The 13005-nt window shown below is 41.9% G+C and overlaps 1 protein-coding gene across 20 annotated transcripts in view; it reads left to right on the top strand.

Moving 5' to 3' along the window:
* Positions 1-1802: 1802 nt before the first annotated feature.
* Positions 1803-13005, top strand: part of CELF4 (CUGBP Elav-like family member 4) — a gene marked incomplete at both ends in the record, with an annotated part of 683534 nt that continues 672331 nt past the window's right edge. For all 20 annotated transcript variants that reach the window (XM_080362012.1, XM_080362002.1, XM_080362013.1 and 17 more), the window contains one exon: positions 1803-2082. In XM_080362012.1, the coding sequence (XP_080218138.1) occupies positions 1803-2082 (280 nt within the window). The remainder of the gene's footprint in view (positions 2083-13005) is intronic.

Here is a 13005-nt window from a genome sequence, read left to right as displayed (position 1 = left end):
CTAATAATCTCCCTTCTCTACGGCTGCCCCTTCCGTTTACCGTCACACGTGTTCCCGGCGCCCTGCCCGGCGCTCCCGGGGGACGGGCTGCCGGAGGGGTCCCGCTCCCAGCCCACCCCTCCCGGGTCCGCCGCCGCCGCCGCCTCCGCCCCGGGGAGCAGCCAGTGGCGCCGGGAACAATGGTTGGGAGCCCCCGCGGTGCTTGGGGGCGGCCCGGGCCGGGCGTGCGGGCCGGCGGGGACTGCGCGCACCCATGGGGTAGAGGAGGTATTCGGGTGCCGTGTGGCTTCAGCCTGGCCGGAGCGGGGGAAGGTTCCGAACAGGTAACTCGCAGGCTGCTCCGAGCTCGCCTGCTGGAGCTTCTGCGAGGTTCATCCCCGCACAGCTCGCACGGAAGCCGGGGGAAAGAGGGGGGAAAAAAAATCAGAAAATTTGTTCCGAGCGCACGCAGAGTCTTGTTTTGTTACTGTCCGGATTGTTGTTATTATTATTTGGGGGACAAGGGGGAGTTTTGTCCTTAATCCGAGCCTCCCTGCCCTCCCCACCCCCAGATGCTATGAAAGGAGAGCTGACTTCATTTCCACCATACAGTACACTTTGTCTAGAGAGCATTGTTCGGACAAGCAACTCCCGATCCCTGATGACTACAAAATACGATTTATGTTTCCATCAGAGAGGGACAGAATATCCTGATGGCTTGAAAGTCGGGCAAGAAAATCTTATCTGATCAATCCTTTCCCAATACACACACACACACGCACACACAGCTAGTAATAGGAGATAACGCCCGCACTGATCGTACGTAAAATAAATATCGGCAGCATGAACATTAACAACAATCATCTCGATATTTTTCGTCTCCCTCCAAAGAGCTACAATAATATAGTTTGTGCCTTTCCTAGCTTGATGTGATCAGCAACAACATATTTTTTGTTAAAAAAAAAGGAGCTTAAAGAGCATGCATTTTTTTAGATGCAACAAGAACATATATAGTAAAGAGAGCTTGTAACATCACGACCACAACAACAACACCAAAAGCAACCTCTGAGCTCGAGGATTCGTCCGTATCTGAACTGCTTTTATTATCAATTGCGAAATCATAAGAGTAAATAAGAGACATCATAATAGGAAGAAATAAGAACACCTTGGGTTTGGTTTTTTTTTTCCCCTCTCAAATAAAAAGGCAGATTTCCCGATGATCACTGAAATTATAACGACAGCGATTGATCGGAGGGCTTGCAAAGGAAAAGGAAAAAAAAAATCATCATCATTGGTCCTAAAAACGCAACCGTTCCCCTTTGCTCACTTGGCACAATAGAAATTGACTGTGTCTCAAAGAGCCATGCGCCTAGTGCTATTTATAGCCAGGGGCTGTGTTGGAAGATACCATTAAGCTTCTCCCAGGCAGACAGACAGGGGGGTGGTTGGATAGGAGGAGGGGGTTTAGCCAGAGTAGAGGCACAAGCAATCCCCCACCCCCAGCCTCCCTTCCCCGCACAGACACACATCCACGCACTCACACCCCACCCCCTAGTCTGGCTGGGAATTTGAACCGATCCAGCCTGTTTAAACGGAAAGGACACAGATCTTCAATGTAAAAAAAAAAATCAGATCAGACCCAGAGAGAGAGAGAGAGAGAGAGAGAGACACGGAGAGGGAGGAGTGTGTGTGTGAGTGTGTGTGTGTGTGTGTGAAAGAGGGAGAGGGAGCGAGAGAGCGAGAGAGAGGGAGAGAGGGAGAGAGAGAGAGAGGGAGGGAGAGAGAAAAGAAGAGGGGGAAAAAAAGGAAAGAAGATTTTCTCTATGTATATAAAGATGGCCACGTTAGCAAACGGACAACCAGACAATACCAGCCTGAGTAGCAATCACAGCAACCCCAGCACCAACGGGCATATGAACGGATTAAACCATAGTCCCGGAAACCCATCCACCATCCCAATGAAGGACCACGATGCCATTAAGCTCTTTATTGGGCAGATCCCCCGTAACCTGGACGAGAAAGACCTCAAACCGCTCTTCGAGGAGTTCGGGAAGATCTATGAACTGACGGTGCTGAAGGACAGGTTCACTGGCATGCACAAAGGTGAGTTACCTCCTGAACTTTCCCGGGAGAGATCGGGAGAGGAAGGCAGGCTCCCGCTCCCTCTCTGGGTCTCTTTTTCTCTCTTTCCTTTCGATTTCATTTCATTTTATTTCATTTTCAGTTGGCCCGGGGGTGGAGGCAGCAGGCTAGGAGGGCAGGGAAAGAAATAATAGAATCTCCTGTAAAGAGAAGAGAGAGAAGGAAGGGGGTCAGCTCCGTTTGGTTTATTCATTAGTATTTTTATTTCTTTCCTCCCCTTTTTTTGGGGGGTGCGACGAAGCCACTTGCGAGCGCCGGGCGGGCGGCGGGGCTGGCAGGCAGCTGTCCGCGCGCTGGTGGTGCTGAAACCGGGATTTCTTTATTTATCTTTGGGAGCCGCACATTTTCCACCCGGGGGTGTGTGTGTCCGTGTGCTTGCGCGGAGCTGGGGAGCCCCTATTTTACAACTGTTGTGTAGCTGGCACCGACGCCTTTTCTTTTTCTTTCCTTTTTTTAAAAAAAAAAAAAAAATTTTTTTTTTAATATATATATCTATATATATATTTTTTTTTACTGCTGTTACAATAATTATCTGTAGCCTACTCCAATGCCAGAGGTGGAGGAGAGTGAGTTGCTCCGGGGGTATTTAATTTTCCTTTCCTTCAACATGGGAACAGGGATATAAACAACAATAAAAAGAGCCTATCTATCTTAAGCGGGGCTGGGGGGGGATGTCTGTACGAAATCACAGCATGAGTGTGAGTGTTGGAGAAGATGATCCAGGAGAGACGGGTTGCAGTTTAGTTATAGAGCGGAGAAGTCTCTGAGCAGGCATATACTAAGCACTACTTTAATGTGCCTAAAGTCCATCCCGGGAACTTTTTAGATTTTCTTTAAAGGCAGTGAAGACATACTCCTCATGCGATGCCTCACTCACTCCATCTCTGCCTGCTCCTTTCCCTGCTTAGGTTAGGCTCTCCAGAGGTGCATTTCAGATTAGACGATGCTACATTTTGGAGGTGGGGGAGGGTGTGTGTAGTGGGGGAGAGATGCTCAGATCCTCGGATAGGAAAGTAGGACTCACAGGAAAGAAGTTGAATATAATTTGCATGGTAGCCCTGTTTAGGAGCACACGAGACCCAGGAGTGAAGCAAGCCACTTTATTAACTCAGGTTCTGTATATATGTGTGTGCTTATTTCATTAGATATGTAGCTATTAAAAATAACAGCAAAAATCAGATCAGAAGTGATTGGGGTGTGACTCCGAATCTAGTGCAGAAGAAGAAAGGGTTTTGCAGGGGGCCACAGGGGGAGTGGAAGTTGCATGTGTTATAGGAGAGGTTCAGTAGCAGTGTCTACTCCAGCTAGGTGAACTGCTGGCAAGGAGAGCCACTGGTAATAGCATTACTGTCTTCCCATCTTTCCAGATGCCTTGGCGAGTTGTAAATCTTAAACTTAATGGCATGTTCAGCAGGCATTTCTTCCCCCTTCCCACTCACTCTCCTCTTTTCCACCCTCAGGAAATGCAAATGAAAATGTACCCTGATAGTGCAAAGTAGCAGTTTCAACACGAGCTAGAGAAAATGTTCAGAGCTCGGGGACCAGGGACTCAGTCGAACTTATAGGGTATTTCTTCCTTCCTTTCTTGTCAGTCGCTCCAAACACCCTTCTCATATTTACAATGATCAGCGTAGCCCGTTCGAACCTTGCTTTATTTTCAGACAAGCTTCCTAGAAGCCACATCAAGGTCTGATGGGCATCATTTAAACATGACATCTGTATTGTAATAGTTATTAATAATAATAAAAATAATAGTAAGAAGCACAAGGAAAGAAAGGTCCTGGGAGATTTCATCTAATAGATGAGGCATAGTGAGAGTAGCCACTGAGCTTGTGTGTGCGCACATGTGATTGCAAAAATTATCTAAGGTTTCTGTAAAATAAAAATTATAGCAGTTAAAAGCTACACTGAAGAGAATCACTCAACATAATGTAGAGGAAACCTTTGAGCTAACACCTTGCGAAAGGATTTTTGTGGTGGAGAGAGGTTATTTTTATTTGTTGATGAGATTTTGTTCTTTTGTTATGTTCTATCAAACCTGTAATTAATCGATCTATATGCTAACTTGAATTTCTGTTTCATAGAAGTGAATCCATCCTCTTTCAGTTCAGTTTTGCTTTTACTGCATGCCTGTATTCACAGAGACAAACTCAAGAAGGAGGGGAGGGAGGCAGAGAGAGAGAGATCATTTATCTTGCTTGGATGTGTTTAACACATATTCCTGAATTAAGCAAGATACTAACTTCATTTCCCTTCATTTCATTTCTGTTCTAAAGCTGCAACCTAGGAAAAAAGCCAGATGGGAAATCTTGTCACCTCATCAAACTAAATTGCATGAGTTCATCTTGAAAGAAACAGTCATTTTAAACCTCCTAGAAGTTTTGGACTTTGGAAGGAAAAATGATGACGATTATTGTTATTTTGCAGGCTAGGGTTTGAGAGAGGCTTCAATAGACACCGAGTTGCCAGCATTTCAGAGATCGGTTTTATTTAGTACATCTGAGAAGAGTTTGAACTCCTTTCTAGCGATGCTGCTGATTTATTAGCTAATCCTGATAAAAATGTGCCTCTGGCTACCTGGAAAAAAATTACTTTCTTGCCAGTAGTGATTAATTACTATTAAGTCAAAAAGCATGATGGGGCTCTGAAGAATGAGGATTGCATCTGGCTTTTTTATTATTTTATTTAATTTTATTTCATTTTGAGTCTTTTTTTTTTTTTCCCTTTCCCTTCTCTATATGCTGTCATGTGAAGAATAGTATTCACTCAGATCTCCTTATTTTGGCTCTGCTTTGCAGGCATAGATGAAGAATTGCACAAAGATAGTCCAACTTGGCTCTCTGTGTTAGGATGGCAATATGAAGCCCCAAGATGTTTTCCATAAGTGATGCATAATGCTTATACATTAATTGATCCATCACTCTCAGTTGATTTCATTCCTAATCCAGGGGATGAGGCTGTGACAGTAGTATACCCTGAAGGGTTAATAGTGGGCTGTAGTTTATTTAAGTGTACGGAGAGCAAACCTTGGGTGTGGAGAGGGAGAAGGCAGTTTTGTGTTGGGAGGAGGGAAGAGAGAGGCATTAGCTTAAAGTAAAAAATGTAGCAATCAGAATAATTTCAGGTGTAAATCTGTTGAAATGAGAGTGCAGGGTGTATATACCTGAAAATATTATTAAGAAAATATATTGTGATACTCCCCTGTAGCGGGAAGAAATTGAAAATTAGCAACCTGACGGTAAAGTACATGACTATGTCCCCCTCCCAGAAAAACTATCACCAAAGGAGTGAGAAGTCCCAGGTTCTCCCACCAGCAGCCCTGGATGATACCAGGTCAGATGCCAGGGAAGAGGCAGGGGAGCATGATTCTTTTGCAGACACGCAAAGAGAGAAAAGGGTAGGGGGGTATCAGTGTGTGAGGAAAGGTAGAAAAGGCTTGCCAGATCCCTGAGAGATGCTTTTGTGGCATGAGCGTAGCTGCAGCATCTCTCCCCCATCCTCGCTTCTCTCCACACGGGGCAGGAACACACTCCTGCCATGGTACTTTGCTCTAGGGTTGGGAAGAGGCTGTGTGCTGAGATCCGTGGGTAGAAACCTACCGAGGCTGAGCTGACCCACCCACGCGCTCACACATACACACACATATGCACAGAGTTAACTAATCACACTTGAACAATTTAGCAAGCCATTCATTCATAACTTCCCCCCTTCTTATCTAACAGTGGAGTATGCTTAAAGGCTGAGTTACTGGGAGACATAAAGGTTAGTGCTCTCAGGACAGCCATATTATAATGCATTATCTTTGAAGTCATTTAAGGCCAATTTAAGTGGTATTTAGTATAATATTTATGAATTAATGTAATCTAAATATAGGACTGTTCCCATAGGTTTAAACAGCCTTTTCTATTGAAGCATGCTTGTACCCAAGGCCTGGAATGTGTTTTAATTTAAAACACACAGGTCTCCATAATATTCTATTTAGGAAGTCAGAAGAAATCAGCATTCCACACTTAACTGAGATTTACTGAAACGCACGCGGGTGAGTGCACTTAAAGAGTGGAGATAGTGTGCAGTGGGAAAGCAAGAGTCTTCCACAGACGCGAGAGCTACAACATTCTTTCAGCCCACATGTAGGGAGGGGAAAAAACACTAAACCCACCAAAACTCCTTGAAATCCACCATTGTAGTCCCCTGGTTTAGACTGTGTACCTACCTGACCCGAACCTCACTCAGTAAGCATTTGATGCAGCTAGAAAAATGCAGCATGGAAAGAATAGTTTAGTTCTTTTACTGCTGTATCTTCTCAAAAGTATAAATAATTTTTAAATTTAAGACACCTCGAGGGTAGGTAAACGCCGCTTCCATTCATTATATTCTGTTCCATTTGATTACAAAGGTTGATGATAGGAAAATTAAAATCTTTTTAAGTCTAAGAATGTTTGTTAAGGTTTTGGATGTCTCAGAAATTCAAAGGTGCAGTGAAAACGATCATTCAATCAAGATGATATATTTGTATATAAGTATAAATGCATAGATTCATGTGTATGAATACATACAGAAAAAAAAATATACACATTCATGCATATAGCCTTTGGGAAATGGAAATTTAGTTGAAAAGAAGCACAATGCAATACAGGTGCTAAATGAACTCCTCCATAATTGAAACATAAGGCTTGCCTGGCTGAAAGAAACACATACAGCATTTAGTATGGTAGTAAAACAAACAAGTTTTAGGGAGGTAAATGCGCAAATAAACTGGAATAAAACAGAGGTGGCTTTATGCCTTAGGTCTAAAGAGTAACCCCTTAAAACAATCAAAATGCAATTGGATAGCCTGATCGAAGAGAAAGGAAAAAAAACAACCCCCTGTACTTTATAATCTCCCGTACAGATGAGCATGCATATGTATTTGATAATGTCAAAAAGATAGCTCAAATTGCTTCATAAATTAGAGGGATATATATTAACTCTTTTTCAAGGGGTCTGGACATGGATTCTGGTTTCTAAAAGCAGCTGCAGCCAGTTATGAAGCTGTTGTTACGGTTGTGTCAGCATTTCCAATACAAACTCCAATTTTCTGGGATCTCTCGCTTGGCTGTTAAGTTTTGCACTGAAAGCTGTTCTCCAGCTAGCCCCACTACCATATCAACTAATCATCCTTACAAGAATAGGTTTGTTTTAAAGTTACATAATGTGGATGAAAGAAATTAAAGTTTGTGTTTCTAGATCTTTTATTTCTTCTCCTACCTATCTCCAGGTTAGACTCATATTTCCTACACATTTATAGATTATGATCGCTTTTGTCCCTCGGTATCTACATATACTGGTGTCCTTGGGCATCTTAGGGAAGGAAAAAAAGTACTTATTATTTTCTTAAAAAAAGAAAAATAGTGAGAATAACCGCATTTCATAGTATCTGATTGGCCAAAATAAGGTTTTAATTCAAGCGTGAATCAGGAACTTACTAATTTCTGAAGTATAACAACAGAAACAGGGGATAGATTGTTTTCATTTTATTTTATTTTTCCCCGTATTCAGCCAGAAGAAATTGGGAACGTCAGCACTGAAATAGGGGGAAAAATGGAGGATCCTTGTCACCTTGGATGAAAAGCGTGGTTCATCTGGTCCCGCATTGTACATTGGCCAGTGGCCCGTGTCACAGACGGGCTTTTCTTTAGTAGAGAATTCAAATTGCAGAGTATAATAAAAGCCAGGCAGCTGATAGAATAGTCTTTTGAAGGAAGTTGTCAGAGAGTATCTGGAAATTTTATCTGGGTAAAGAGTGAGTGAGATTGCAGAAAATGTTTTGTGCTCAAACAAAAAGTGGATTGTACCTGTGAAGGAGGGCAGGCAGAGGAGTCTTTATGCACAGTGGTCAAAAGCAAGGGGCAGAAGAGGCTGGATGACCAAGAAGGGTCTCCCTGAACCTTAAGAGCTGAAAATAGGCAGCCACATTTTTCAGCAAGACGTCAGGGTGCTTTTCATCATGCATACCCCGTGCGTATGCATACCAGTCGTACTGACCCGACAGACCATAACGACACTAAAGGAGCTGTTACCATCCCTCCCGTCAATCAAGTGTGAACTGAGGCGGGTTTATGCGACAGGCGGTAATGATTCCAAGGGCGCAAAAGTGGGGGAGACGATCAAGGCTTTTGGGCCAGTTACCTGCATTTAAAATAGAGAAAAATGATCAGATGCCCAAAGACTCACATGAATGTCGGCTATAGCTTTACAATGAAATCCCACAAAAGCAGATTCCTGCAGGGGTCTCCATGACGTGTCCACCAAGCACTATCTGGTTTCTGCCCTGTAACACTTTGCACTAAACAGGTGAGGTGTTAAGCGAGCTAAATTTGGTCCCAGTCTTAACAAACAGGTTGGTGTTTCATTAATCCCAGCATCATCTTTACTTAGGGATCAAAGGCTGGTTGCCTGTTTGCTGGGCAGAAGTCAGCGAGATTTTTGCCATCACTTCGGTGGGTTCGTGTTTGGAAATGCTGGTGTAGGCTTGCACTTATTCAGCATTTCACATTCCCTTTAAAATTGTGAATTTACATAGCAAATCACAACACTTACAATTAATGCTACGGGCTTCTAGTCTTGCTGAATTGTCCCTTAACTTAGCTTTCCGTCTGTAAGTGAAATTAAAATTAAAACAGAGCTGAGGAACTGAGAAAAGTTTACCCCTGCCACATTTCTCACTCATTTAACTGCTTCACTGATGCCCGTATGACTGTTGCTGAGGTTTGTCATGGTGGACTGACCCTTATGTATTAAAATCTGCAGAGGAAAAAGGGAAAAATAATAACTATGGCAAGTTAAAGTTATGGCTTCCTTCCATCACTGCTTCACTGGCTGAACTGGGGTATATATTATAGGGGCCTTTGTCTCTCCGTAACTCCTCGAGATGCATCATCACATTTTGGGGACCGCGCAACCTATTGAATCACTTTTTGTGCTGCAGCACTTGGTGTGGGCTGGAGTCAAAATGTCACCACACATATTGCATTTATTTGCTTTTGTCACCATGAGACACAGAGTGAATGCACGCACAGGTGAATGCAGCTTTTAATGTGCATTCATTATATCCAGCTGACATCCCCTCGAAGGAAGAGAGGGCTTATTATTGTCACTTCTTAAAATAAAAATGGATGAGAGCTCTAAACCTCTCAAATAAAGTACCTGACCATACGTAGTATCTAAAAATAAATCATACATGGCCATCTATTCCATGTAAATGAATGGCAAGACATATAGATATAGACATTGTGTTAAGTTTGTCAAGCAGAAGCAGCCAAAAATATTGATCAAGGTAAGGGGGAAAAATTGATAATGAACTGGACTCCAATAAGACTTTAATTGACAGTGACATCTGTGAACCAACTTAGGACAGTATATATAAACTGACCACGATGTAACTTTATTGCAATGCACTCTCCTTTAATTAATTGTCACCTTTGTTAAGACTGGCTACAGATCAAAGGTTTAAAGATACTTAACAGGTTCTTAGTAACAAAGCCTTCAGATGCATTAGAAATATCCGACAGCTCAGCCAATGAGGCATGCAGATTTCGATCTACCTCACCCTTATCTGTTTATTTCTCCCTCCTTTGTTGAACATGGACAATCATTGTTTAACATTAACTACTTCATAGACAGCTTTGTTGGCTATGCTGATGCCCCCAGGGATATATTGTTGCTGGTTAAATGGTAAGACAGGACTTCACTGTTCGGTCTCTCAAAGTATTTTGGCACCAGAAAGTTGCTTACAGTTTGACAGACCAAGGTGCAGTGCAGACACAGTTTGTAATGCAGGACATTCTTTTCCCTGTTCATAATTGAGATCTTTAATGCCCTTATTTAAATCTGGAAATCATGAAAAGACATCGTTTACGTGAAAGGTGCAACTGAGAATGAACTTTTACATGAAAAGTGCGTATGCAGAGAGATAGAAGTGTGACTGCCACATTTGTATATCACACACATACGCAACCATTTATTATATATGCATATTAATGAAAACATGCATTCAGTACAGACAGGCTGATATAGGTCTCTAAATAATTACTTTCTAAAAGACAGTACGGGGATCATACTCTTTGCATGAAAGTGTCAGGTGACTTAACAGGCTATTCCTGAAATTATATGCAGAGTTTAATATGATACATAGTGGTTTGTTCATTATACTAATTTAATGATACAGTCACACTTAATTAATCCATCTCTGGTTTATTTGTACATTGTGTCTGAGTCTCCAAAATATCTTAAAGGCAACCCAGCTGACTTCCCAGTGCACTAGGGCAGATAGCTGTGGACATGAAGATTCTTCAAACAGAATAAAAATGGAGCTTTGCAGACAGAGTGGGTGTGATGGGGTCTGACTGCATATTTGGTATGTTTCTAATCCAAATACTTGTCTATATAACACACAGAGACTGCATATGCACACATGTATTGAAAGGGCAGACTTACATTTGCACATAGTTCCTCTCCTTTTCAGTCCCTAAGGGTAGATTCGCATCACATAATATGCATCACTCACTGCAAACGCACACAAATATCTTTGTCGGATTCAGTAGCTTCTTGCAGGTAGATGTATAAAGCAGCATCAGCCTAATAATATCCCTATAAAACAGTGCTTCCTTCCTAGGATCCAGGGGGATGAAGGTTGTCAGAAGATCAAAAGATATATCACAGTGTGCTTGTAGAAATCCCCTGATTATGTTTCCTCTCTATAATGCTCTAATTCACTATTTGATCAATTGTAAAAGGGCCAATGCTTTAGGAGGAAAAAAAAAATAGTATTAGGTTACTAGACGCTTCAGGGTGAGTGAAAATCACACCTAAAATTATATGTAGCGATACAGTAATGAGCTTATCAATACTTCTTTAAAGAATCTGACAACCCTATAGGAGAGATTCAGTTCTGTGAGCAAAGGTCACAATATAGATACTGCTTATTAAGACTATCAATAGCCTGGTTGACCAATCTAACCAGAGACTGTATAATGTACCTGCTGTTAACAGGCAGGGAGGAGAACTATGAAGAATTTACAGAATTGCCCACATGTAATATTAATAATATTGATTGATTCTAATAATAAAATAAGGTAAAGATGCACTTCTTTGAAATGGTGCATGAGCCAGGGGGAGGAAGGGAGGGAGGTACCTCTGCTGAGTAGATTGAACTGGCTTGCACCTCTCTGAATGCTAACCCCGAGAAAACTCTGTTTCTTTACTCTTACAGGCAGGGCTCTGCTTATTGCCCATTATTTCACCTGGTTCAGACTGAAACGGGATACTTCTTTCTCTAGGATCGGATCTTTGCTTGGCAGCTGCCGAGAAGCCAGGGGTCAGAGAAATTCGGAGCAGCCAGGACCATTTTAGTCAACCAGTTCATCCCCTGTCAGAACACAATTAATCCCTGAAAGCCCTTTTTCAATGCAGCAATGCAATGGAAGTGCTTGATTTGTTTTAGTATTTTCCACACCTTTAGCAGCATTTAAGAAATGTTGTGTGTATGGGGGGGAGAGTGTGGAAGTAACATATATTCTATGATATGCATAAGCTATAACTGACGAGAAAGGACTTTGCAGAGCAGTGACAGACCCGCTCCAAAGCCTACTGAAGTCTTCAGGAAAGCTTTGCCTTGCCTGCAGCAATGTTTGGATTGGGCCCTAAGTTACGGGCAGTTCTGCAAGATACCGCTCCTTGAGACAAGAACGACGATAATATGCAGCAGTGTGACTGCCTTAAGGTTGTTACTCGTCTAAATCCAGATACATAGACCTGCTTGCTTCTGGATTTCCTAACTACTCCCTCTTAAGCTTCCTTATCTAGGTACACTGGTTCACTCCTTCCACTATACCATTCAGCTTGAAGTGCCTCCTTCCAGTTTCTGTATGTTAGTTTCAAGATGGTTTGCATTTCATTACGCATTTTCTCAGTTTACGGGGCAAATGTTTTTCTTTTGTGCACATTTAATTGCTTTTAAAAGCGATTTATTTGATCGTATTCCATCTTCAATAATACATGGATGAGGATGCAATTTTTCACCCTCTTTTATAAAGATCTATTGTTATTCAGTTATGCTGTTCTGTGGGTTTTGTTCTGTTTCATGCATTCGAAGGGAGTCTGGTCATATTTTTGCTTTGTTTTCATTCTTCCTATCTTTTTTTTTTTTGGATTATGGATTTTTTTTTTTGTTGTTTTTCTTTTAAGAAAAAGAAATCTCATTCAAGATACTGGCAATAAATGAGAAAAGTAGGAGTGGAAGTGAGAAATGGGCAAGACAACCAACAAAAATCCTTTGGCAAAGTCTTTAAAAGCGTAATATTGCTGCATATTTATTTTCAAGAGTCTGGTTCTAGCCAATTTTGATACCAAAAAAAAAAAGAGTATCTTGCAAATTATTTAACTCCAAGTTTAGCCATTGACAGAGAAGGGAAAGGAAGAAAAAAACACAAAACAAAACAAGGCAAACCAACCATAGACACACTGGAAGGAAATGCACGTAAAGATCTTGCAGAAGATAAGGGTGATAAAGTGGAGCTAGGTTTTACATTCTACTATTGTGTTAATAAAAGTTAACACCAAATTAAATAAGCAAATAAATAAATAGGATAAGCAAGCATTGCCTTCCTTCAGGATTATTTACTAGTGGCTAATACACTTCAGAGATGCCCCTTTTAAATTGCTGCTTGTGCCTGCAGCTTCATTCAAAGGGCATTATCTGGTGGGTGAGGGCGTCAGTGAGGATGCCTGGGTTCTAATCACTGCCTGGATAATTACTTACCAACACTCTCTGATGGAGTCACTTAAGCTCGGTGCCTTCAGGCCTGATCTGAAACCTGTTGAGTCAATGGAAAGATTCCCATTGGC

Source organism: Nesoenas mayeri (assembly GCF_963082525.1).
Source record: "Nesoenas mayeri genome assembly, chromosome: Z".
NCBI classification, from domain to species: domain Eukaryota; kingdom Metazoa; phylum Chordata; class Aves; order Columbiformes; family Columbidae; genus Nesoenas; species Nesoenas mayeri.
Note: the sequence above shows the minus strand (reverse complement) of the source record. Positions and strands in the feature narration are given on the sequence as shown.